At 43.4% G+C, this 26,908-nt stretch overlaps 3 protein-coding genes across 7 annotated transcripts; 1 reads left to right on the top strand and 2 right to left on the bottom strand.

Moving 5' to 3' along the window:
* Positions 1-744: 744 nt before the first annotated feature.
* LOC119661014 (ADP-ribosylation factor 2) lies at positions 745-2,454 on the bottom strand. The gene is made up of 4 exons (XM_038070161.1): positions 2,061-2,454; positions 1,694-1,956; positions 1,500-1,625; positions 745-1,426 (listed from the first exon to the last, which is right to left on the bottom strand). Exons 1-4 carry the CDS (start codon positions 2,125-2,127, stop codon positions 1,340-1,342), a joined length of 543 nt encoding a protein of 180 aa, XP_037926089.1. The 5' UTR covers positions 2,128-2,454; the 3' UTR covers positions 745-1,339.
* Positions 2,455-2,652: 198 nt separating this feature from the next.
* LOC119661012 (probable transcriptional regulatory protein Fnod_1106) lies at positions 2,653-26,876 on the top strand. Its single transcript, XM_038070159.1, has 5 exons — positions 2,653-3,010; positions 3,072-3,321; positions 3,394-3,574; positions 3,658-3,889; positions 26,721-26,876. The coding sequence occupies exons 1-4, from the start codon at positions 2,797-2,799 to the stop codon at positions 3,862-3,864; spliced, it is 852 nt and encodes a 283-aa protein (XP_037926087.1). The 5' UTR covers positions 2,653-2,796; the 3' UTR covers positions 3,865-3,889; positions 26,721-26,876.
* LOC119661010 lies at positions 9,392-17,520 on the bottom strand. 5 transcript variants are annotated; one of them, XM_038070154.1, is made up of 13 exons: positions 16,837-17,520; positions 16,557-16,777; positions 14,691-14,955; positions 13,579-14,609; positions 13,278-13,522; positions 13,152-13,216; positions 12,922-13,094; positions 12,591-12,857; positions 11,753-11,926; positions 11,462-11,527; positions 10,471-11,147; positions 10,152-10,406; positions 9,392-10,043 (listed from the first exon to the last, which is right to left on the bottom strand). In XM_038070154.1, the coding sequence occupies exons 1-13, from the start codon at positions 16,859-16,861 to the stop codon at positions 9,857-9,859; spliced, it is 3,651 nt and encodes a 1,216-aa protein (XP_037926082.1). In that variant the 5' UTR covers positions 16,862-17,520; the 3' UTR covers positions 9,392-9,856. The 5 variants fall into 5 exon arrangements, with proteins under 5 accessions (XP_037926082.1, XP_037926083.1, XP_037926080.1 ...); XM_038070155.1 differs by having other exon boundaries at positions 10,152-10,409; positions 16,843-17,519; XM_038070152.1 differs by having other exon boundaries at positions 10,152-10,409; positions 16,837-17,518.
* Positions 26,877-26,908: the final 32 nt, after the last annotated feature.

The following is a 26,908-nucleotide window of genomic DNA, read 5'->3' as shown; positions in this document are numbered from 1 at the left end:
TGATACTTAAGGCAAGAAAAATATATTACTACACACTACACAGTGGGAAGCTAATAACCGAAAAAAAAAAAACAACAAAATGGTTTAGAGGAAGCACGTCCTTGTGCCCCGCCCCCACATATATATAAATATATCTTTCCACATTGCATAATTCCACCTCGAAAAAGGTCTCGAGTCAATTTACAACAAAATAAGAAAGTTGGCTCTCATATATATGAATGTGATAAGAAAAAAAAAGTTTAAAAAGTGACTCTGGGAGTACGAGATTAGCGGAATTTACAAAAAAAAATTGTTAGCGCTTAAACTAACCGGAAAATCCCGTGTTTTATAACGGTGGATGTATATTTAATTCCTTGTCAAACACTTCGAAATTTATTCTTGTTTATGTTTCATCCTTTGCGAATTCCGATTTCAGAAATAAAATAAAAGCCAAATTTAATATGGAAACTGTTAAAAAAAAAAAACGATAAATAAAATGTTTGAGGTTTCACGGGAATAATGAATGATGTTGTGTTAAAAATTTACCCCATTTTTTTTTTCTGTCTTAAAACTAGGTATAAAACAACGCTTTATTATATTGTATTTTTGTATATTGGTAGTACTAATTAAAATATAAAGGCATATATATATAGAAATGAAATGCAAAATGTGATTTATTCTCCTTCCTCTTTGTTCTGAATTGCGCTATGAGCGGGATAGCCAGTCTTTGCTCATGCAAAAGGAGGTAAATAAAATTCTTTTGGATTTTATAAATAGTTTTTATTTCCCCTTTTTAGCTCTATAACTTCACAAATTCTGTTTTTTTTTCTATTCTTTATAGTAAAAACCAAGCATTTCACAAACGAGACTCTCTCCCTTATTTATCGTTGTGAAATACTTTAGTGAAAAAAAAAGAACAAAAAACAAAAGCATCTGCAAATTAATTGTTAACAAAAAAAAAAACGCAGCACCAGTTCTTCCTATGATCCAATTGAATCCCTCAATCAATTTTACGTTCGACCCATTTTACAGAATGGTTTTAATCTCGTATTGTTTTCGTGTCTTTTTGAACTCGTACTTTATTGCAATTATGGATGCGATTAGCTGTCGAGCAAGTTTGGAAAGCCAAAGTAAAATGTTAATTTCGCAAAATATGAAATATGCGCGGATCTAATTGTCTCCAGAATGGGAACGCATAAGAAACGGGTGGTCACACGATTAGAACTAGAACTTTGAAATTGATAAACTTTTTATGAGGAAAGTATCATTTTATAACAATAAAACAAGACATTTAAAAGAAAGGAGAAAAATTAAATTTAGATTACGATAAGAAATTTCATACACGAGCCTCACAGTTCTATCATTTCTTAGCTAATTCATTTGATAGCCAATCGAGTCCTTCGTATAGTCCATGTCCCTGTGTGGCGCACGTCGCTTGGATGTACCACTAAATGGAATAAAACAAAAAGACATCCATTAAAAGCAGAACTTCCTCATAATCCCATCAACTTGTAACTTACACGTCGGTTCCTTAATTGATTTAAATTTAATTTTTCTGTCAGCTCGGCGGCATTCATTGCATTCGGGAGATCCTGTTTGTTAGCAAACACAAGTAATACAGCGTCCCGGAGTTCATCTTCTTGAAGCTGTCCCAACAATAATCAAAACATTACTAACAAAGTTATCCCCGAGAAAACCCAGGCGTATGACTCACCATGTTTTTCAGTTCATTCTCAGCTTCTACAATTCGTTCGCGGTCATTTGAATCCACTACGAATATCAGACCTTGCGTATTTTGGAAGTAATGACGCCATAAAGGTCGGATTTTATCCTGGCCGCCGACATCCCACACGGTAAAGCAGATATTCTTGTATTCGACCGTCTCCACATTGAAACCGATCGTTGGAATTGTGGTCACGATCTCGCCCAATTTCAATTTGTATAGAATTGTTGTTTTACCCGCTGCATCCAGCCCGACTGCGTTAGAATAGAAAACCAAAGGAATGATTAGCTTAAACAGGAATACTATTATTTGGGCGACATTTCCCCAAGGTGCCGGCAAAGAAATTCTTGTTTCTTACCCATAAGAATCCGCATTTGTTGTTTGCCGAACAGTCGTGTGAATAGACTCGATATAGTCAAACCCATTGTGTGTGGTCTTATTTACTTTTGGTCCTACGGATATCGAATCTCAACACGGTAATGAACTCCACGCAAAAACCTCAACTCGCCGTGGGCCGTTCCGATTAGAACACAGACACCAGGTGTGATTACGTAGCCTAATATTCTCTGCGATCACGTTCAATAAAACGATATAGAAAAGAAGCGTGGTTGGATGGTACTTATTTTATTGGAAATTAACAATCTATGGTATTGCCGCCGTGTACGTAAAAAAGAGGAATGTTGTCACTAGCTCGCCTCCCGTCTTTCAAATCTGCATATGAACGACAAACACGCACGCAACTCCGTGTATGTCAAAAAGTGTCATTCGTTACGATAATTTTCCGTCAGAGAGCGTCTATCTCGCAAACGTGTCAGTTTCTTAATTTAATTGAGTTTTTTTGGCTCTTATCACACTCGTTATGTCGAAAGCGGCATCCAGCAACTTAATTACTCAAATTATATCCAAAATTTCCACAATTCCTTCAACGGGCAATATCTTGCCAGTCGATTATCTGAAAAACAACTGTCGAGTAATAATCATCCGGACAACACCTGGTGTGAGTCCAAGCTAAATCGAAACAAAATCTGTCAAAACGTCAATTCAAAATTGTCCAGCTGCGAAGGTTATTTCTGAAAATTGGTTAATAAGTCGGTATGGCACTTTCCTCGCCATTGAGACGGAGCCTTCGCGGCGCCTATTGTTTCCTACCTGTATTGTGCCAACAAAGTAGTTACATTCATACAACAGAGTCATGTGCTGCCGGCCATTCAAAATGGGCAAATATTCGTCATATCAAGGCGGCAAAAGATGGACAACGAGCGATCCTTTTCAGCCGCCTGGTGCGGCAAATACGCATGGCAATCCAAGGTTAGTATCTAATTATTCTTTAGATCACATTTATCATTGACCGATACCTATTTCGAGGCAGAAGGTGGTTCCCCAAACCCGCAAATTAACTCAGTTCTCCGATACGCCATCGACGATGCCATAAAAAAGAACATGCCAATGTCCACAGTTCAAACAACAATCAAACGATTTGAGGAGTCTCAGGGGCAATTAAAAAAGCATTGTCTGGAAATCAAAATAGTCAACACACCGATCTACATGGTTTGCGTCCTATATACAGACAATTTGGCGGGATTACGAATGCAACTGACGCCAGTTCTGAAAAAATCGGGGTAAGCGTAAGTGACTTGTGCAAAGCGAAATCGGATTATTTTTGGATTAATAAAATGTCCTTTATTTCAAAGTGGTGCCTTCATCGATGCACGGCATTTATTCGAAGGTCGCGGTGTAATTGAAACAACAATAACTGATCAGGTTATGGAACGATCGGTCGAAACAAAATTGAATGAGATCTGTACAGACGACGCCATTGAATGTGGCGCCGAAGAAGTGGAAGTTGTCAGTGAAGTCGCCGGTAGTGTTAATGTAAGTTCTCGGATCGCTTTGGAAGTCCCACCGGGGTAACATGTTGGAGGTGCATTTGTTGTATTGTTCTCTATTTAATCTAGTTCTTCTGTGATCCTGTGGAATTAAACAAAGTTAGCCGTGCCCTAGTTGATCGTGGTTATCGGGTAGAAAGTGCTGAGCATGTTTTCATACCGAAAACGCCAGTAAAGGTCAGCGAAAGTGATCAAATATTATGTGACACAGTTCGTGATAAATTGAAAGCATTCGACGGCGTTGATGAAGTGTACGATAATATATATTTCGAGTAAATCTTTAGCTGTTTGTTCAAGCAAGGTATGTTTTAGAGATTGAATAAAATGTAGTTGATATAAATTGTTTGAACTTGTTTTATATCTGGCGTTGCATTTCTCGAATTATTGCACACTTTGTGGTGTTCCACAGTATCTATACCATCGTCATGAACGGCGCAAGAACCGGTCTAGGCTTGCTTCCAGAAATCACCGAGGGTCACCAATTCGATGTCCTTAAAAACTGCCTGGCGTAATGACCTATGAAATCCGCTCCAGTGCTACCCTCATCTTGTTTTTCAGTCAAAGATATTGCCCTTACAGCCTTTTCAGCTTGGATCATCCTCATCCATACGGACTAAATGTTCCGTCCACCGCGATCTATTGAGCCGGAATTTATCGACAATCTCTCCTGGCATCACTCATAGATTTCGTCGTTATGTTGGCTACGGAAACGTCCATCCTCATGTAGGATTCTGTATGAATTCTTTGGAGGATTCTTCCCTCGAACGCGGCCAAGAGATCGCAATTTCTCTTGCTAAGAAACCAAGTCTCCGAGGATTACATGGGAACTGGGAAGATCATTGTCTTGTACAGTAAAGAACTTTGACCCTATGATGGGACGTTTCGAACGGAACAGGTTTTGTAAGCTGAAATTATCAACGGTCTCAAAGTTTTAGTCTCCTATTGGGGCCTTGGACTCGCCGATGTTCTGGTGTTCAGTAGTTCATCAAAGTATTCAACCCATCGCTCCAATACACCCATCCTGTCGAAAATTAGATTTCCCTCTTTGTCTCGGCAGAGTGAACATCGAGGTGTGTAAGGCTTCATCCTGCTGACTTGTTGGTAAAACTTGCGCGCCCGGTGTGGTTGCTCCGTATACCTTTCGAGTTGACAGACCTGTTGGTTCTTCCAGGCTTCCTTTTTCGTCTGTGAAGTCGCTTCTCCGCTCGACGGAGTTCGGGATAAGTCTCTGCGCGTGCCCGCGTCCTTTGAGAATGCAACATTACTCGGTATGCAGGATTCTTCCGTTCCGTTGCTAGTTTAGATTTATCGTCGAATCAGCCGTTCCGACTCCTTTTCGCCTAGGGCCAAGCGACCCAACCTACTCCGAGCACATGGTTTACTGGATGGCCACTATAATATATGGTGTAGTGGCTCTTCTCCAGGAAACCGGTCCCTGTCCAACGCATCTCCTGTAACGCTGTTACATCAGCCCTATATTGGGACAGGGTATCGGCTAGCTGCTCATCAGCTTCATCTCTGTACAGGGAACGCACGTTCCATGAGAAAATGCGCAAATCCTTATTCCGTTGTCGTTGCCGGGCTCGTCGGTTTGTAATCCGTCCAGTCCGAGGCTCTTGTTGTGGCTTCGTAACAAGTTGTTTTTCGTGTAGGGTTGTCAGTCCTACCCAACCCCCAAGCTGGAAGACCAGTTGGTACAATTTGTCCCACATTATAGTCGTCAATTAATCAGACCCACAGTCAATTACATTCGTCGTGGATTGAAACATGACCCCGAGAACTAGCTGACGAAAAACATCTCTCTGATGACAGCTTACAGATCAGCCCTGGATCGCGATTCAGAAGCTTCCTTGGCTGCCTGGCGTCCGACGCTATCAAATTTATGGATAATTTACAATTGCTCCCTGCATTTCGGAATTATGGTGATCATCAGGCTTAATTAGGGCATCATCGGGCTGCGAGTATCTGATGCAGAACGAATCGACTGTTGGTGACTGGCGCAGTTTAGTGCAATGGGAATAGTCCATGTAGGTAAGAGCGCTGATACTAAAGGTAGTCACGAAGTTAGTGGCGGTAAATGTTGGAGACAGGATGTCCTCAAACTAGGTGCATGCCCTCCTTGTGTAGCTTTCTCAGTAATATCAGTACTTCTTACACTATGAGGACTGACTATTTTTGGAATCAACACTTAACGACAATTAATTACAATTAGGATAATTTTCGACCATGAAAAGAAAGTTCCTGGCGCCCTTAAATTTCAGTCCCCGGCACCATCTTAAATCATTCTGTAACCTCTGTTTCGCTGCATCGCATCCAGATAATAAAGTCAGGCAAATTACAGACTGCAGTGACGAACCGACTGGCAATTTCGACAAAAACACCACAGGCAGCTGTTGAATCCCGCGAGGTTTCAGGGTATTGTCCGCGTGAACATGGAATGCGCTTGAGGGTGTGGAGTATCTTCAGTGCCATCGCGATCGTTTACTCACTGAAGCGAGGCGCGAGAAAAAAATTCCCAGATCATAAATTTTTTTATAGCCAACGATTCAGTGCACATACGACTCGATTCATTCATCCCCCCTGGAATATTGATGGTGGATCAAAAAAAGGCCGAGTGTACTTATTCTGTTTGCATCGTACACTAAAGTCCCCCTTTTTTACGAGCATGGGAAGATCAACCGAACGCGATTCAGTTGGGGTCATGCGGATGGCGACAGGCTCATCTGCTGAAGCATCCCAATGACCACGGAACTGTGATATGTAGAATGTGTGAATCAAATTACTTCTTGTTTGTCAGGCAGGTATGCGTGTTTATGGTTGTCAGCCCTACCCAACCCCCAATCTGGAGGACCAGTTGGTACAATTTGTCCCGTTTTTAGGCGCGGGAGAATCGCCTTCATGCTTCTCCGTCTGCAGCTTTTCATTAAGAAAGAGCTCCCAGCGGTCACCACGTGGAGGTGGAGATAGGGTTTGGTAGTAGAGCTGTTGGTTCAGCTTGGTTCAATCCACGTTTCGCCCTGGAACCTATACTACCCTTTGACCACTTACTGCAGAGAACAAATCTGATGTGTTGCTGATTTGCCTGGAGTGAAGCCTGTGTGGTTTGGGCTAATGATGTTCCACGCAGCAACGAGATACCTCTATAATTGCTGCGCCGTGTGATATGTCCCTTTTTATGTATGAAACAGATAATGCCCCGCTGCCAGTCGTCAGGCATTGATTCGCTGTCCCTTGAGCACAAGTTGATGAACCACTTGGTGTAATTGGTCGCCTCCATATTTAACCACTTCGGCTGTAATTTCATCGACTTCTGGCGATTTATGATTTTTAAGCCGATGAATTGCACGGACTGTTTCTTCTATACTTGTTGGTGGCAGTATTTGTCCGTCATCTTCAGTTGGCGGGACCTCCAACTCGCCGAGGCTCTGGTTGTTGGGCAGTTCATCAAAATTTTCAACCCATCGTTCCAATATGCCCATCTTGTCGGAAATCAGATTTCCCTCTTTGTCTCGGCGGGATGAGCATCCGGGTGTATACGGCTTCATCCTGATGACTTGATCGTAAAATTTTGCTGGTTTTCTCAGGCCTCCTTTTTCCATTTGTGAAGTCGTTCTTCCGCTCGACGGAGTTCCCGGTAAGTCTCCATGCGTGCCCGGGTTTTTGCAAATACAACATTACTCGGTATGTAGCATTCTTCCGTTCCGTTCCTAGCTTACATTTATTGTCGAACCAACCGTTCCGACTTTTTTTGCGACTGGGGCCAAGTATGTCTGCGGCCGTATTAATGATAAAGTTCTTCAGGTGATTGTGAAGATCATTTGTTTATGCATCATCTCCGGGGCTTCTGTTGACTGCAGTTATTGTTGTATTCATTTCCTCCTTATAGGTGTTACGGAGGGCTGTGCTGTGGATGAGTTCATTGTTAACTTTCACCTGATTATCAGCAGGGAGTTAACATTGAAGCCATCCACAGAATCTATATCAGTTTGTTTTTTAGATATAGTCACACAATATGGAGCTAAAACGCCTATAGATTTGCACCCTGTCCTATAGGCTAGTCAACTACGTTCCATGCAACTTTACTAGCAACTTCCTTAAGTTCTATGATGTTGAAGAAAAGAGAGCGTGTTGTGAATAATTGCTGTTGCTTTACCGTGCTGATGTTGCAAACCACCATCATCATCGTGGCACTACAGCCCGACGTCGGACCCTGGCCGCTTGGATCGTTGTCCTCCAATTATCTCGGTCACGTGACCGCATCCTCCAATCTTGGAAGCCCAGTAGTTGCTCGGCGTCCGTATATATTCTGTTCTCCCACCGTGCTCCCGGTCTTCCTGGTAGTCTCGCTTCGTCGACACGTCGTCTGTTCATAACCTTTCTAGGCATGCGATCGACACCTATTCGTTGGACATGGCCTGTCCACTGAAGGCGTTGTAATTTAACGAATTTTGAGATGATTGTACCGGATGCGGCATCCATCACGGTTGCTAACTGCTCCGAATGTGTTTAGCAACAGTGGAAAAGCGAGACATTTTTTTTCCTTCTGTAGATCTTTACAGTCTTACTCTCCAGGGGTATGGTTGCCAAATCTAACTTTACCATAATGGTATCAAAATACCCCCGATTAGATGGTGGGAATTTGAGAGAGAGAGAGAGAACATCCTTTGCCACTGCGGGAGTAGGGCCCAAAATTAAATCCTATCGTTTAAAGGGATGGTAATCGCCGCAGTCCTTTAACGAGGTTAGAAAAAGAAAATCTTTCTCTTTATCCTCAGGGGATAGGCTTGAAAATTCAACTAGACCATGCTGATGTAACAGGAACCCCACTTTGAATGGCCATGATATTTTAAGGGCGATGGGCGCATCGAGTTTTTACGGGGTTTGAAAAGAGGGCACCATTCCTTTCCCCCTCCATAAAATCATGGAAATGATACGGATCTGCGACTCCACGCCGACCTTGTGCTGGATATCAGAGCAGGGTGAAGCAACTCCAGCATGGTGCGTCTATTCAGGGACGCAGTTTCGAAACTGCGGCCGATTCCACCTTCCCGATATACGACGCTGGAGTTCGATACCCCCAGGAACTGGAGCGACGAGAGCTTCTTCAAGCTCCACGTTCGGGGCGGGCCCAAATGGGTCTCCTTGTCGAGGCTGAAGGTCTTCGCCGAACCGGCGGATACTCTAACAAAGCGTCCGCGAAGCGTCAGGTTTACCCGGTAATTCTATTTGCGGGATCACGTCCCGGGTTCCTCCGTGCTGGTGGCACATCGGAGCAAGAACCACCGTTTGCATTGCCGGCGGTGAGAACACCTTGCCTCCGACACAGTTGCCAAAGTTTCATCGAACTTGATATCATTCGACACATTAACAGCACTACATCCACCTTCGGTGCTTTGTCTTAAATCTGTGTTGATATATGGGAGTAAGGTATGTAGACACTATCACTGTTAGTCAAAAACTTCAAGCCTTCACCAACATTTGTCTGCGACGCGTCATAGAATTTCGAACGAAGTATTTCATCGACACACAGGCCAGTTACCCGTGAATGTGTTGATTTGGAGACATAAGTGGCAGTGGATAGGTCAGACATTGAGAGAGGGTGACAGGATCACATGATGCAGAACACTGGTAGAGGAGTGCAAGTATCTCGAGGCGTCCTGGACCGCACTTCAGCGAACTGGTAGGGTCGCCTTATCCAGAGTCCCTGTCGGGGAAATGATGGATAGAACAACGGGAAATTGGGTGGTGAGGCGCAGTGGGTGTCGAAGTTGAGCGGACCAAAAAATTTCGAATTTTCACTGTATGGTGTTCAGCCCTGTTACTATATTTCTTCTTTTATTTATTGTACATACACATTCATATAAACAACACTGAATTATTCTCAAATATTTGGCAAAAAAAAAATGTTCCGAATTTCTTTTGGTTAATTTGGTCCTTTCTTCTGTATTGCTTCTTTTCTAGTGCAATTTCTTTGCTTCTCATTAAATCAGTCAGCTTTATTGGATAAAGTATAAGCAAGACGAAGTCAGAACCTTTTTTCGAAGTGTCCACTGAACCGTTTATAGTTGGAACGCAAAAGAGGAAAATTGATGCAAAAGCTCGAAATTGTTTCAACTTATCGACTCATTGGTATTACTTCATTTTTAAGGGGGAAAACGGAAAGCACAATAAACTATTCAAGCGCATGTCTTTTTCTTTTAAAGTCTCTTTACTACTGCCTCTCATTACTCTTCATACTTAGTCCAAATATATGTTCTTCGCTATCAATCTATTCTTTGTAAGTTGACTGACCAAGAAATGGTGCAATTATATCAACCATATTAGGATAAACTAAATACTTATAAACTTCATCACATAACTTGCTTTCTATCACATTTGTTACTATACTCCAATCAAAAGTATGATCTCCAACAGCTGGTTTGGCTGATATCCAAAGACGCGGCGGACCACGGAACCTGAAATGGAAGGGGAGACTGAACTGAGCGAATTGTGTGAAATTGATGAAACTTCAATGGAATTTACAGGCCTTTAGTGCCTCCTAAGCTGAACATATCTCTACTTACCCTATCCATATCCGATCGGAAGGAGGCGGTGGTAAATTTATAGCAATACGGGCAACAAGTCCTTTAAGCTCGACCCTGAGGGTGATCTTTGTGCTCATATTTTCCATAGCGCGTTGTATATAGGAAATTTCAGTCGCCGACTGGAACAGATTCGAGGCTGTAATACGATCAACAATCCGTAGTAGTCGTCGACTGTTACCCGGACCAAATGTTTGAGATGATCCACTAGTGGGTGTTCCACTTGGAACTGTTGAACTACTTCAGATGGAAAAGCATATATTTTGTAATTATCCTTACAAAGTTCATTTGAATCACTTACTCTAAAGTTGGATCAACCGTTCCCAAGGCTGGACCCTCTGAATCCGAGCTGGAAGCTCCTGTACTCTCCGCATCACTATCATAGATTGCAGAGTTTGCTGTAAAGTTGGTCGTGTCTGTGGATCTAGGAGGAGTTATAGCTATAGATGAGCTCCCGTCACCTCCAGCAGAGATTGTGCTTCTTCCGTTGGTTAGTTCTGATTGAAGAATATTCTCACTACCTAGATCATTGTTGTATGACTCGTTACTTGTTGAGCCCAATCCTGCTTCATGGGATGCGGGCTGCTGATTATTTTGCTGCTGTTGCCGCTTCAATCGTAGTAAATTCAATTTTGTTGTTATTGTCATATGCATAAGACCCTCATATGTTATGTCTGCGTCGATCCAAACTCCACGCTCGTCCAACATTGGCTGTGATACCCGATGTATTAGAGGTGGCGTATCACCTAAGTATGTCTGAGCAATCACAACGTCCTCCATGAAACTAGGGAGTTTGATTGCACTAAGTTTCTTCTGGAGAAATTCTTGAATTTTTTCTAAGAGTGCCTGATCGTTTAAGCAACTGTATAGAACACGACCGATGAGCACATTTGCCCATAGAACACTGCTGGACGGTCCCAGAAATAGGGTCTGATCGATACCTTTCCATAGTTCGTCTTGCTTTTTTTGGCGTCGATTCTGTGTTGTAAAAAAACGGATTGGAAGGGAAAATGTTAAGTCAAATAATAGAGGATGATGTCCGAAAGTGGCTTGAATTATAACCATTATTTCTTAATTGTCTGAAAACTTTGAATGTCTCTTTTCAGGTTCAGCAATTGAGCTGGCTCATATCGGTCTTTAACCACTAGTAATTCTAAGTATCAAGCAGTTAGACAAAAACTAACAAATTTAATAAGACAAACTTCTATTATGTCAGTAGGATAAAAAGTTAAATTTAAAATTAATTAAAAAAAATGACGGAATACTAGTAAACAAAATTGAATAAATCATACTTGCTGCTTAATATGCTCAGGACTTTTGATGACTGGAATTTTTATTGCACTTTTTCTACATGCCTTCTGCCTCATTATGGTTTTTTATTTTTTAGCGGGATTATTGGAAAGGTGAGAAATTCGGATGAACAAGTGGGCAAGCGAGCGAGCGTTAAGGATCCAAACAAAATGAAAGGAAAAAAAAGAGAAGAATAGAAACCAAATAATAGGAAACAACTGAAATTAAACTCGAAACAAATATTGATTTTAAAGCAATCTATTGGCAAAACGAAAATATTGACAATATCTTACCTGATATAAGGACATAAACCGAATATAACCATACGCGTTTCGAGCAGCATTTGGAGCGATTATCAGGCCTTCAAACGGTATGCTATCGTCATCTTCCATCAAACCAGTTTTACTACTACGTTTGGCTGTTTCATCACTACCTCCTTCAGTTGCTGTCGTTGATGAAATCAATTCCTGTTACCAAAAAAGCATCAAATTATGAAAGATCAATTTCTTTTTCCTTCTCCTTTTTTTATTAAGAAAAAGTAACCATCAGAGTGAAATTATGCGGTGTTTCCAACGATTAACTAATTGAAGTAATAAAAACTTGTTTCTTTTTCGTTGGTGTGGATATTTATTCTTGCAAATACCGATATTTCGGGAACCACTTGTTCCCTTCATCAGTGCTAACACGTTTAAAACTTGTTAGCACTGATGAAGGGAACAAGTGAACAAGAACCGATATTTCGGGAACCACTTGTTCCCTTCATCAGTGCTAACAAGTTTAAAACTTGTTTGATATTTAAAACTTGTTAGCACTGATGAAGCGAACAAGTGGTTCCCGAAATTGGCAAGTTTAAAACTTGTTAGCACTGATGAAGGGAACAAGTGGTTCCCGAAATATCGATATTTGCAAGAATAAATATCCACACCAACGAAAAAGAAACAACAAGTTTTTATTACTTCAAAGTAATCATATCTCTAGCGTTTAGCCTTTCACAAGTATTTGCCATTCGCGGCTGGTACAAACGTGAGATCACGAAGTCGACACCTCTGCCATTGCCCAGTCAAAGAGGGAGCCTTAATTTCCAACTGCTATTCCCCGCATCAATTCAAATCAACAAAGAACCAATCTTACCTCCTTTTGTTCAGTCAATGCGGATACCGTCGGTGGAACAGCCCGAATTGCAGCTGTTATCTCATCATCAGTCATCATAACAATATCTGGATTTTGTAGTTCCTGATCATTGATTTCACCAACACTGGCCGCAAGAAAACGTCTATACCAATCCTCCTTTTCGCGATCACAACGTGCAAATAGGAGCAAACGTGTCTCATCACCACACGGGACGGTAGTTTCTTTGATGGTATCCTGTTGTTGCTGATTGTCGTGAAGTTTCTGGAGCTAATCGGAAGCCAGTTATTTTTATTTTCAAAGCATAGAAGCATAGACAATTCGAAATATTTACATTTGAATGAAGCACAGTCGTGCCAAAGTCGAAGTCACTACTTTGTCTATCTGAATGATCGTCATTAGATTCGTTTGAATTCTGATGTGAAATGGAGCCTGCATCCTGTGTAGTGGATATATCAGTATCTGCTTGCAGGGCGGTTTCCATACGTCCTCGTCCACTTTTCCTTTCTGTTGAATCAAAGTAGAAAGCAATTTTGGCAACTGTTATCTATATTTAAATATTACCATCAATTCGAACCGTGTCCGCGGTGTTTATGATAAGCTGAATCGGGTACTTTCTATTGAAGTATCTAGTTTGATGGAAAAGAGAGATTACTTGAAATATCTTTCTACAGAGAAAGCAACATTTACCTCTTTCGTGCCAAACCTCGTGGACACATTTCTACCCTACAACCAAGCAGATTGAAACACCGATGCCTCGTGAATACAACATTTTTCCTATGAATTGGTTGCTCGTTCCACATTGAACGTTTTGGAATGCGAGCATTGGTGTTGGATATCCGCAAGATTGATCCATCAAGTCGAGCATAAATCGGTCTAGTCATAGATATGTGAAAATTGGACGGATCATAGTTGTTGATTTCAGTCATCCATCCCTGATAATATACAATACAGCTTAGACTACCTTAACATAGTTAACACTTAAACTTACTGCATATGATTTCAGTGGTTTATGCTCTTCAGCTGCCGGGATTTCACAAATCGGTAATTTGTCATAGTCGGGAATTTGAAAAGGTATCTTTTCTGGCCCGTTACCTTGCAGACCAATGAGCCTAAGTAGTACATCGTTTCGCTCAATTAGAAGGCTGAATGCTTCGGTGATGGAAGTTATTAGGGAAATGGTGAAAAGGCAAGCAATGACCCCACGGAAAAACTCGGCTAGAGGTAATACTAGAAGGATTCCTAGTAAAGCCGATGTGACTATTATTGAGCGTGATTTATAGGCTGTTCGAAGGCAATGCATTAGGAGCTGTCCCATGGTTTTACACTTGTTTTGCTGTGATGCATTGTTATTGGCTGTTGTTTCGCCTAGATGCTTGGACATAGAGTCCTGCTGACTGTTTCGATTTGGAAGGGAAGGAAGCGCATCATAATATTCGGGCAAAGGTGAATTTCTCCCGCTTTTATCGTCTCCAGGCTTAGTAGTGACATATTTGCCCGTTTGCGAATCGTCCGGGTGATTTGACCCTGACGTACTTTGGGGAAGGATCATATCCTCTAACATTTCAACGCCACTTTCAATTTCTACATCTTTCTTCGGCTTCACCCCAAATCCGACATTTCCTGAATAATCCTCGAATTTGTCCCTTTTGCGTCGTCTAAAAAGCTTGTTCTCTTCTTTTCCATTAACACTGTCCTTGTTAGCTGTGGTTGTAGGTTTTTTAGTGGGCACTGTTTTTATAGATGGTCCTGATAAAGTTTTCGCTCTCAAGGATGCAAAAGGTCTTTTAATAGTCGATGGGGGGGCAACAGGAGTTTGTATCGTTTCAATATCAAGTATTTCAGCGTCTGCATCAAAATCAGAATCATTAGCAGAATTTTGAGTTTGTGAGGTCGCAGGTAGTCCTTTTTGTTTTTGTATGGACGATTGTTGGGTGGTAGTTGCACCTGTTGAAAGATCTAGTGATATATCGTCACTTGTAGCGGTCTCTGGATCTGAATCGGCTCCTCCAGTGGTATCTGCTTGTTTTAAAGGAAATATATAAAGGATAAAGGATTTGTTGCGACTTTTATTTTCTTTTCAAATATAATAGTTATGTCTACCTTTTTGAGATGATGTTGCTGAAATTGTTGTAGCTGGTGTTGGTATATTTTTAGATTTGATATCTTCCATTGCTTGAGATACTTTGCCTTTAATTAACTTCCAAGTACCAACTGTATTTGGATCTCCGCTACTTGATAGATTGTTTATAAGACTAGAACCAGGTGATGTACCACCGCCACCACCACTACCTTCTACGCTACCTGATCGTTTACGATGGAAGAAGCTGCTTTGGAGGAAGTCTTTGCGCCAGTTGAAGTCATCAGACTAGTTTTATATATTTTTTTTTTAATGAAGACGCAATAAAAGTATTTAAAATTCATTTTACTGTAGTCAGAATGTTTTCAATAATACTTGTAGATTGATAGCGGAAATCATATCATGAGGAATGAAGGGGCAATCACCAGTGGGTACGGATCCAATTGCTATTGAATCGAACTATATACTTATAGGATTTCCATGACATTATGACACTCATTAATCATCGATTGGTTGGGCATACATCCATCGATTTCGTCACCAGCAAACATCTTATTGTAAGCTAGGCACGATTCCAGCATTGTGACATTCATAAGAGAACATGGTCATCATTCGATAGTGTGATAGTGTGAACTGCGGTCTTCCGTAGGAAGTATAACCACGCAGCTATCCGGAAAATTAGACATTAGAAAGCTAATATTGCGAAAATGTGCCAAATAGTGAACCAAGAGTTGGAGTACTAAACTAGTAACTTTAGGGCTGGTGATTCACCACCATTGGTGGACCTCGGCGGAAAACCGGGATGTCTGGAGTTCTTTATTAAAGCAGGCCTAGACCGGATACCGGTTGTTGCGCCGTTGATGATGATTCACCACCGATAATCAGGTGCTCAGAGGTGGTGGTGACGAAGACGGGGCGCCAACCCTGTCGGCCAAACCAAAACCAAGTGGCCGAGAAAAACCTCCATAGTGGTGGCACCGGGAGACGCTGTACTCATTTTGGTTTGCCGGCCATGATGCAGTAGGCGAATGCTCCAAAGGCCTAATTAGGGCGATCAGACCCGAGTCTGCACGGGGACTCATCTGAAGTGGTAATTGGCCACGAAACCTTACCAGGGGTATACTGGTACCATGGGAACCGGAATAGCCCTCTGGACTCTCATACTTCAGGAGAATTCCCGTTGTATGTGAGTACAGCTCGGTTGTTTGCAGTTGACCCCCTAGTGGGAGCTTCATGGGGGTTGTGGTTATGCTCAAGCGAGAAGAGACCTTCGGACCTCGGCGTGGTGTTGCGTTTCAACACGGGTGCCGTACTCCTTACTTCGGTAGAGATTTAGGTATGTCTTGCATCCACCAGTATGAATGCTAAGCCATACACTTGGTATAGACTGGTACCGTTTTTTGCTTGTCACAGCGGGGCTCTGATTGTGGTCACGAAATCAATCCGTGTCTTAAGAAGACGGTAGGATTAAGTCTCTACGACAGGTACCTACGTTAAACACTCAAGGGCTTAACCACCGATAAACACCAGTTGCAACAGTCGGAGTGGAGATAAGCTGCCACAGGGGCATTGATGAAGAGCTACAGTTCAGCAGTCACTTGGGGCTAAGACCACAGAATCAGAGGGCAGACCATTGAGAGCTAATCACTCGCTGTATGAGGGGGGCGTGAATTAAGGGAGGAATTACAGCCCCAATACTCAGGCTTTTACAGGCCCATAGTACTACTTCATCCTTATGTTTATTTTGAACCAAGAACACGAAGTTGATACCTAATCTGTTTCGGCCATCGCATTGTCCAGCCCTGGACGGGTTCCCACGCTAGTCATCCTGTTCATTGTTAGATATGATTTCGCTCATCATTCCAAGTCCATTCATGAGATCTACCTACATTCAATTGTGGGCTACTAGACAACGAACGTTGCCCTGCATCGACGATTGAAGACACTGATTGCGTTACCGGAGAGGCTGGATCTACATTGTAAGTTGATGGGAGAATCTCTTCCACACTTTCTTGTCCTGCGTTAAAACGTATCGCCAATGGAATGCTTCTGGACGCACCTGTAGTGTTGGCATCTCCTGGGGGTGTCTGCTTATTTGCTCCGCTCGAACCTTTATTTTTTATGGAAATTAACATCATTCTTTAAATAATATCTCCAAATAAAACACACCTTTACCAAGTCTTAGAGGATCCATTGTTAGAACACTGAAAGTCCAAGCGTAGATTCCTGTCTGGGGGTTTAGATTCAAAGCCGAGTTCAATGTTAATAGAAAGATAACTTCGTCAAGTACTTCTGACGTGCGGCACACTAAATGCTAATAAGTCCCGGGTGAGACATACTCAGGCATCATAAAAACATATTGTTTACTAAGTCTAGAAGCGACCATTAATATTAGGCTGAGGCGGCTTAGGCATTTACAGCTGCCGGCGACCCATTAGTAACGTTGGAAACAGTTCCCGTTGCGCGAAAATCGTTTCTCTCACAAACAAAAGGATATACGTCTTCAAGGAACGTTTTTAATTGGATCTCAGAACAATTCGTCTATGCCCTAGCTATGCGTAATCCAAACTTTAACTGCCCGTCGTCATAATAACACCGAAAAATTGGGTATGCCCTAAACAAAGTAAAAGGATGAAAACTCATCTACACCTCTCTCCACGTTATTTCACAATTGAATTAAAATAGCTCGCGAAATAACAACGTCGGAATATAGTCCCCCATCACTAGTCCCTTGCCACTTATCGTGAGCATTTTCTTTTTTCTGCTTCTACGCTCTTTTGTGACAGATGAATCAGCTGAATTGCCGCACAACAAAAGTGTAATAATACTATCTTCCCCATAAGCTAATGTGGAGCGAATTTTCTCTCGCACCGTGAAAATGGTTTGAAAGCTCTGGCTGCAATTATCATGGGGGAGCTTGCGAAAGTCCCGTCCAAACTGTCAGATCAATCGCACGGCATGGAATCAGTCGTGTGGCGCAATATACAAAAAATTGTTCACGTAGAAAGTTCGGAAAATTTAACTTTTCGCATGCTCCTTTGTGTAGAAAAGTCGGAAAATTGAACATTCATAAGCTCGTCCGCATCAATTGTATTCTAGGCCACATTGCAGCAAGTTTGCCTACCCATGACGTGTACTGCTTGGAGTGACATCTATGATTGGTGGAGAGAAAGAAATTCCATCTTGATACAGAATGCTTCAAATAATAATAATAATCGTTGGCGCAACAATCCATATTGGATCAGAGCCTTGAAGTGTGTTAAAGCACTTCATTCAAGACCGTAACAGTACACTACAGGATACCCTATAGGAGGCAATGGGGTCAGCATTGCACTCGCCGGAGATTATTACCCTGATTTGACTCAGGTACTCATTCACAGCTGAGTCGACTGGTATCCGACGTCAAATCACGATACAAATCCCAATGCCACCAGTGAGATTTGAACCGCGACCTTCCCTTATGCTCTAACCACTCGGCTATCAGAACACTGGAATGCTTTAAAACTACTCGAAAAAATGTGCTTTCTTAGGGATAAGGTAGGTAATCCCCGCAGTGAGGAAGGGCGGAAATTCCTCCGGCCGACTCATGACCTCATTTATACTGCGTGCCAACCGACTGTGTACGCTGGTAAATTATTATTATTATTCTGTTAAGGGAAAGTCACACCGCGTCCTTGAAGAACTATTGTGCCCTTTTTACCGGTTATAGTGTACCTATTGATCATAGTATCTCAAGCAGGCCTATAACCGTTAGGAACTTTAGTATGTTCCTTACTTCCAGATCTTTCAGCTTTGCGTCTGGTATTAAGTGTTCTCCCAGATGCGTCGACCTACTTTGCACAAGTGCCGGACACTGTCCCAGGACATGTATAGAGGTAGGCAGTGTCCGTAGATATCCCTAGCTTCCCTAGGTGATAGTTCAGCCGACAATGACCAGTGAGAATTCTCACTATGATTCGGAGGTTATTTTTGGTGAGGTTTAAGCAATCCTTTGTGCGCATGGGTTCGTATCCCCCAATAAGCATCCTGGACTGGTCTGGACTGGCCCAGTATAGTTCCCTCAACCGTTTCATATCTTAGAGTCATATCCATGAAACCGTTTTCGATTCCACAGAAGGGTTCTAGCCCGTGTAAAGGCGCCCCTCCTCCCTTGTTGGCTAGTTCGTCCGCTGCCTCGTTGCCTTGCAACCCAGCATGGCCTGGAACCCAAAGTATCCAGACCTTGTTGGACGAGCCGAGTGTATTCAGTCTCTCAAGGCATTCCCACACCAGTTTACAGTTCACCTGGTTGAACCTAAGTGCTTTGATCACTGCTTGGCTATCTGTGAGAATAGCTATGTTCTGTCCTCTGTAGTTCCTTTGCAAAATAAAGGAGGCACATTTGTCAATGGCCTATATTTCCGCCTGGAATATGCTAGTGTGCCTGCCCATTGGGTCGAAGTACATTTTTCTTAAACCAATGACACCGGCATCCGCTCCCTCTGCTGTGAGGGGTCCATCAGTGTACCAAGTAATCAGTTGCTGGTTTAAGCCGTATGTCGCAGCCATGCTTTTCCAGTTTGCATTGTTACTCCAACGTGTTTCAAACTTCTTATCGAAGTGAAACTTCGTTGTCATGTTATCCCTTGGTATCAGTAATTCGGGATATTGCCTAGAAAGAATATCAATCAGCAGCTCCCCGCCTCAATCATACTCCCGCCTATGCTGAATATTGCCCTCCTTGCCTGCATCTGTTTCGCTGTCCCATACCTTGAGCACAAGTTGATGTAACTGGTCGCCTCCATATTTAACCAATTCGGCTATAATTCCATCGACTCCTGGTGACTTATGATTTTTTAGCCGATGAATTGCACGGACTCTTTCTCCTATACTTGGTGGTGGCAGTATTTGTCCGTCGTCTTCAGTTGGCGGGACCTCCAACTCGCCGATGTTCTGGTTGTTCAGTAGCTCATCAAAGTACTCAACCCATCGCTTCAATATGCCCATTCTGTCAGAAATCAGATTTCCCTCTTTGTCTCGACAGGATGAGCATCGAGGTGTATAAGGCTTCATCCTGCTGACTTGTTGGTAAAATTTGTGCGCCCGGTGCGGTTGCTCCCTGTACTTTCCGAGTTCGCAGACTTGTTGGTTCTCAGATGCCGGATTTTACCTAATACTAGCACTAAGTGTTAAGCATTTAGGCTCGGACGATCCTACCTCCTTAAAAACTAAAGGGGCGCTGGTGGTGGTGGCCGGTGGTAGGTCAGAGGGAGAATCCGTCGAGTACTCCCCGCAACATCGAGCACGTATGCAGAATGGTGTACTTCTGCATGGTTTGAACCAGACTGTGCGAAAGTTCCAGGACATCAAGGGAAGCCGTGAGGGATTTAGGTACAATACCTGTAGCTGACAATATTATGGGAACTACAATCACCCGTTAGAGACGCCAAATTTCTTTGGTTTCCCGAGCCAATGGCTCATAGTTCACCTTCTTCTCCACGTATTTCTGTTCAATATTGCTATTATGGGGGATAGCAACATCAATAATATACGCGGAGCGACCTGTCTTGTCAACTAACAGTACGTCAGGGTTGTTGTGTGCAGTATGGCGATCAGTCAGAACTTACCAGTCCCAATACATGCTGTAAGCAGAACTATCAAGTACTACTTGCGGCTCATATCGGTAAACCGGACATGTTCCCGTGATCAGCCCATGCTTGTATGCAAGGTTTTGATGGATAACCTAACCATACAACATTATGCCTGGTGATGTATTGCACCGGTGCCATAACAGTACAGCCAGAAATAAGATGGTCCAACGTCTCTAACGCCGAACCACACATTCTGCACTGGTCGTTCTCCACCCGTTCTTTCATGATGAGCTTTTTATAAGCTCGGGTGGCGACCACGCCGTCCTGAATGGCGCACATGAACCCCTCCGTCTCAGCAAAGAGCTCCCCAGCACACAGCCATCTGTTCGACAAAAGCAAATCGACAAATGGCTACCAAAGATAATTCATGTGTTTACCGTGCATTGCCTTCGACCTCCATTCATCGATCCGCTCTTGGTCCGACTTCACCCCATTCAGAGGATTGAAAGATCGATCCTTCCAGTTAAGTGGAGTTAGCCCACAGTCTGCCTTACAGACAGCCGCATGCAAGGGACTCGCCTGCTCTTTACTAAAAAAAAAAAACGCGCAGCGAGTCGACTTGGCGATGATGTTGTGCCGCCACGTCAACCGCGCCCCTACCTCCGATGTCACGAGGCAGGTTCATCCGCTCCACGGCAGACTTTGGATGATGCATTCGGAATTTGGACGTAGTTGTCCGTATCCGCCGGTAGACGTTTTCCAGATCGGTCTTCGTCCACGGCAATATTCCGAACGCATAAACCAGTGAAGGGATAGCGAATACATTCTCCGAGAGATGCTATTTCAGCACCAGCTTTACACGTCGCAGGAATTCACACAGCAGAGCATCCTTCAGATCACTAACTCGAACTTGTAGAAGTCTGTCTCGGTCATAGCTTCGATGTGGAGGTCACCAATGCTATGTCCGGCATGCAGCTCGTGATTTCCTTTGCGGATGGCTTGGATTCGACACTTGTCTAATCCAAACTCCAACCGAATATCACGGCTGAGCATGTCTATTATTCGCAACAGACTTCTAAGATGGTTGTCAGTACCAGCATACAGCTTGGTGTCATCAAAGTACATCACTGTGCACTTAGCACGTAGGCCATACTTTATTGCAAAATCATGCCCTCTAGCTTCATTCAGTAGCCATGAAAAGGGGGTTCAGTGCCATACAAAACCAAAGGGGACTCAACGAATCTCCCTGGAAGATGCCCCTCCGTAAACAGATGGGCTCTGAGGTATTAGCACTCTCAGATGTACGCATTGATAAGGTGGTATGCCACCCTCCATGACTGTCGCCAAAAACTTTATTAATTTCGGATCAATGCGATACAGATGTAGGATATCGCTTAGCCAGGTGTGCGGAACGCCTTGGCATAATCGATATAGCAGCTAAAGAGGTTTCTTTGGCCTTTAGTTGCTTGTCCTACAACTACCGAGTTGATAAGGAGTTGCTCTTTGCAGACAGAATATTGTTTGTCTCGAGGTGCGCATTGATCCTTTCACTAATAATGGACGTGATGAATTTGTAGAGGGCTGATAAGCAAGTAATCGGTCTTGTGTCTGCGGGGCCCAGCACCGTGTCCTTCTTAGGGATAAGGTAGGTAATCCCCGCAGTGAGGAAGGGTGGAAATTCCTCGGGTCGACTAATGACCTCATTTATACTGCATCCCAACCGACTGTGTACGCTTGTAAATTTCTTATACCAGAAATTCTGCACCCGATCCAGATCTGGGTCCCTCTAGTTCTTCGTGCTGTTTATGGCTCGTCGAACTTCCTCTTCGGTAACATCTGCAAAATTCATGCCAGGCGTATTGGCATGGCGGATGCCTTCGGCGGTGATCCACTCAGCATGCTCAGTATGCTGGGCGGGTAACCCCCAAAGTCCACGCCAATATTCTTTCGCTTCCATCACCGAAAACTGAACGCTCTGTTGGGATTCGTTGAGAGATCTGAAAAAGCTCCGCTGGTTCCTCGCGTATGTTGCATTCTGGACACGTCTGGAATGACTTTCGCCATACCGTCGTAACCGGCTGCATATGACAGAAAGTTTCTGTTTTAGCGTGCCCAGAATTTTAATTACGGGTGTCTCATTGGGAATGGCATAGTTCCGGTAAACCCTCTGCACTTTATTTCTTACCCGTCTGCTGGCATTGCCAGTGCTGATCTGAATCAGTCTAGCAATGTGCTGCCTTAGTGAGTCCCGCCGACGTTCCAGACGAATTTTCCATGGTGGATCTCTTTGGTCACTCAAACCAATAACAGAAAAGCGAATCTTCTGACCGTGCAATCTGATAGCCGTAAATGTACCACAATACGCAAGTGATTGTAGTTGCAGCAGCGACATATCAGCACATAGCCGAGATGCAATCTCATCATTGATTTGAGATAGAATTCCCGGAGTTGCTGGAGATGCATAGAGCCTGGGAATACCTGGTCTATGCAAAGGATCCATATCCGAGAATTCTATACACGCTCTTTGGAATTCTTCCCGAACCTCAGCGGACACCTCAGCTGGACGGTGGAGAAGAGTGCTTGGGCGAGTACTGAAACTGTTGCCTACAGTGCGGCGTGGTGTTGTTGATGCCGCCGCCTCTGCCCCCAACGACTCTCGGTTACCAGTTTCCCCGATGACCTCAAGTCGAACACCCTCCCTGATGGTGGCCGGGATTGTGTCGCTGCGAATTGCGGGAAACGCTCGATGAATCTCTGGTGCAACAAGGGGCGGTAAGATGTTGTACCCGGCTCCGCCGTCATTTCGTAGTAGGGGCGAATGGTGAAGAGGTTCATTTCTTCAGTCCATTTCATCCGCTGTCTACGCAAATCTGCTGAAGTGGTCGCCACAGATTGTGGCGAAACAGCTGCAGCAGGCAGAGCTGTGCTCCTAGTCGTCGTGGCGCCTAGACGTCGAACCGCCCTACGACTAGCGATTTCGACGCCGTGCTGTCCATTACGAGAGCCCGACCCAGTCACCAAGTCAGAAGACTCCTGCCGGTTATCGGTACCGGACCTCAAATTTCTCCTTCTTGCATTTTACACCTAACTGCCAGGTGTGGGGATAGCTTCTTCAGTGAGTAATCTGCAAGATTGCAAAGTTCCTGGACTTTCCTCACCATAGATATTGCCCTTATAGACTTTCCGGGTGGGATCATCCTCATCCATACGCATTAAGTGACCCGCCCACCGTAACCTATTGAGTCGGATTTTATCTATAACCTGACGGTCATGGTATCGCTTATAGATTTCGTCGTTATGTAGGCTACGGAATCGTCCATCCTCATGTAGGGGGCCAAACATTCTTCGGAGGATTCTTCTCTCGAACGCGGCCAAGAGTTCGCAATTTTTCTTGCTGAGAACCCAAGTTTCCGAGGAATACATGAGGACTGGCAAGATCATAGTCTTGTACAGTAAGAGCTTTGACCCTATGGTGAGACGTTTCGAGCGGAACAGTCTTTGTAAGCTGAAATAGGCTCTGTTGGCTGACAACAACCGTGCGCAGATTTCATCATTGTAGCTGTTATCGGTTGTGATTTTCGACCCTAGATAGGAGATATTATCAACGGTCTTAAAGTTGTATTCTCCTATCTTTATTCGTCCCGTTGGACCAGTGCAGTTTGATATTGTTGGTTGGTTGGTTCTCGGCGCTGACGTTGCCACCATATATTTTGTCTTGCCTTCATTGATGTGCAGCCCAAGATCTTGCGCCAATTGCCACCTGCTCGATCTGGATGAAGGCAGTTTGTACATCTCGAGTGGTTTTTCCCATGATGTCGATATCGTGAGCGTAGGCCAGTAGTTGGGTGGACTTAAAGAGGATCGTACCTCTTGCATTTACCTCAGCATCACGGATCACTTTCTCGAGGGCCAGGTTAAAGAGGACGCATGATAGGGCATCCCCTTGTCGTGAACCGTTGTTTTATTTTCTTTGCTCAATAAATAAATCTGAATCTTGGCTTTAAATATTGGCACTACTTCGGCTTTTTTCAAAACATCTGGTTGATATGGGATATTGAATATATCCTTAAAGTAGTTTCTGTTCCTGATGCTTATAGTTCTCTCCAATAATAAAACCCGTAGTTTTTCCTTGTATTAAATAAAAAAAAATATAAGGGGAAAGGTCCAAGGATACGTTTACCCTGGACTACAACCACTCAATTTTTCAGTGTTGGTTCCTCGCTTTCTTCATTTCTAAATATTTACTCCAATTTTTAGATATGTCATCTGTTATACATTCCACGCCAATTTATCAGATAGATTTGGAGGTTTGCACGCTCTTAATACTACCAATGACTTAATTAAGTGATCATTTCCCGTCAATTTCTCCTACAAAGCTTCGAACTGGTTGTGACCATTTGAACTGTCCCAATGACACATCTGTCCCAAAGTAACCTGCCCTATTGATCGTGTTCACAAGCCTGACATCAGCTTGAATTGTATGTCGCGGGAAATGCCTCTCGTCTTAATGCGGTGCCAGTAAAATTAATTGCGGGGGAGTGGTCGTTGTCGTCGTTCAGTACAGTTCGCCGTCGCTTAAATATCCTTTTGCCGACAAAACAGCAAGTGGTGGACATTGTTATTTGGTATATTCCCCACGAGAGACGAACCCGTGTCCCTACCAGTTTCGTGCAACGCGTGTATATGACATATCTTTGACGAGAACGATGCGTTCCTTAGTTTGAGTCACTCTTCGCCGTACATTTTTCGAGAAATTTTTATCGTGCATCTTGTGTTGTATGTGTGCGGCGTGGAACTATGGTGTTTTTCGGAAAGAATTGTCTGTTTCGAGCGTGTTAGAAAGGTTTTGTGTCAAAAGCGATCAAGGAGAAAGGACAGAGTTTTGTTAGCGTTTGGCGACCGGAAAAGTTTGAAATTAGCTTAGTTTGTGTGTGGTGTGTGTGCAAGCGGGAATCGGTGCGTATGTGCCCCGCAAGGAAGTCCAGTGACCGATAAGATATCCCAGGCGCCTACGGACCACAAATTGTTTTAGTTGACTGCGCCCACTTTGGGTAGGTATTCTCTGTTGTTTCACCGACAACTTGCCAAGGCGAAACAAGTTGCGGGAAAGGGTCAAGTTTTTAAGAAATTCGGGGACCCAATTGTCTGTCTTGCATTGGGTGGCAGTTGGTTTATCGCCGCTTCGATTTCGGCCATTTGTTGGTATCATTTTCTGACACTGACACATGCGGATGCCACTCGAAATGTCATGGGGGGAGTTAATGGCGGTGACACTTTGTGCTCCAGGCGAGGTTTTGGTCCGTGTTGCACGCCTGGCGCTGTTGATTTCAGTAAGGGCAAGGGAAAAGCCGATTCACACGTGCTCCGTGGATTTGTTGCAGATGCCTGTGGAAGGTGGCGATATGTGGGCTTGTTATGGGTGATTGATAACTACAAAAGGATCTGATGCGTGATGTCAAGAGCGCGGCGACCTGGCTCTTTAAGATATAGCCTGATTCCTTGTTGAATGTGAGTGTACAGTTGCGTGGTACAGCCATATACGAGATTAACGGCAACAATTTGTAAAATTCCGATGAATGTGGTGGATTACTTGGTTTAGTTTTTTTGGCATTTGCAAGTGTAGGTGTGTAAGTGCGAAAGAGAAGATGGGCGTATGTCATTCGAGCCGTTCCTTGGCTGTCCCAAACAATTTCCCTTGGCAATTTCGCCATTCGGATATGTTTACATTCAACTTGGGGAGTACAAGATTAGTCGTTTTGAATGTAGGAAAGACATGCCGCGGAGGAAGTCGTTTGTTTAGTTTGAAACTCAGGCGAAGCGAGGGTGAGGACTGATTAGTTAGTAGTTTAGGCAGAATGGGACTCATTTCCATCAAATCAAATACCCCTCCCTGAATGACTGTTTCAGAACGCATTCGTGTATGTATATTAATGTCAGATTGACAGCCTGTTGTGCATGGAAGCGAGTCAACTGTCAAAGGATATTGCTATTAATTTCGTGTTCATCTCACATTGTTCCAGTCTTTTTTTTTTTGTTTATTCGGAGCCGCTGGAAGAGTTTTATTTTTCTTGGCCGCTTTCCATTACTCTAGAGCGGTTAGTTTAGTAATTAACGCCAATCGGCCAACAGATTGTTGGAGGTAACCACCGAGGATTTGCTTATGAGCGAGAACCCATCCCAAGCTGACAATTTCCTGTTCGCAGAATTAACTCTTCATGAGTTAAAAATGGGCTTTACTCGCCGATTAAGTGGCTCACTTAGTAGGCGAACTGGCCCTTAAAACTTACGGGACGTCAAGAATGGAGTAAGTTGCATGGGATATCAATTTCTTTGTAATATTCAGCAACAGACCAGAGTTTGGTTAAAACCGCAACATCCATCGTCCTTGTAGTCCAGCCAGAGAATAAATATTTTAATTTTACACTTAATTACCAATTGCAGAACATATCATCGGGCTAAAAACAGATTTTCTTATCCTTTCAGATCATATTAGATAAAAACGTCGATCTTGGCGGCTGTACGCTTCCAGGAGAGTTTATTTTCGAGCTCCCGGGAGGACCGGAATCCATACGCACATAATTTGTTGGATTGTAAAGTGTTCCAACTTTCGATCGGGTTTTATTTTAACCAAAAAAAAAAAAGAAGAGTTTATTGTTTGCAATAGTAGATTT

Source organism: Hermetia illucens, chromosome 7 (assembly GCF_905115235.1).
Source record: "Hermetia illucens chromosome 7, iHerIll2.2.curated.20191125, whole genome shotgun sequence".
NCBI lineage: Eukaryota > Metazoa > Arthropoda > Insecta > Diptera > Stratiomyidae > Hermetia > Hermetia illucens.
This window is presented reverse-complemented; position numbering and strand designations above follow the sequence as displayed.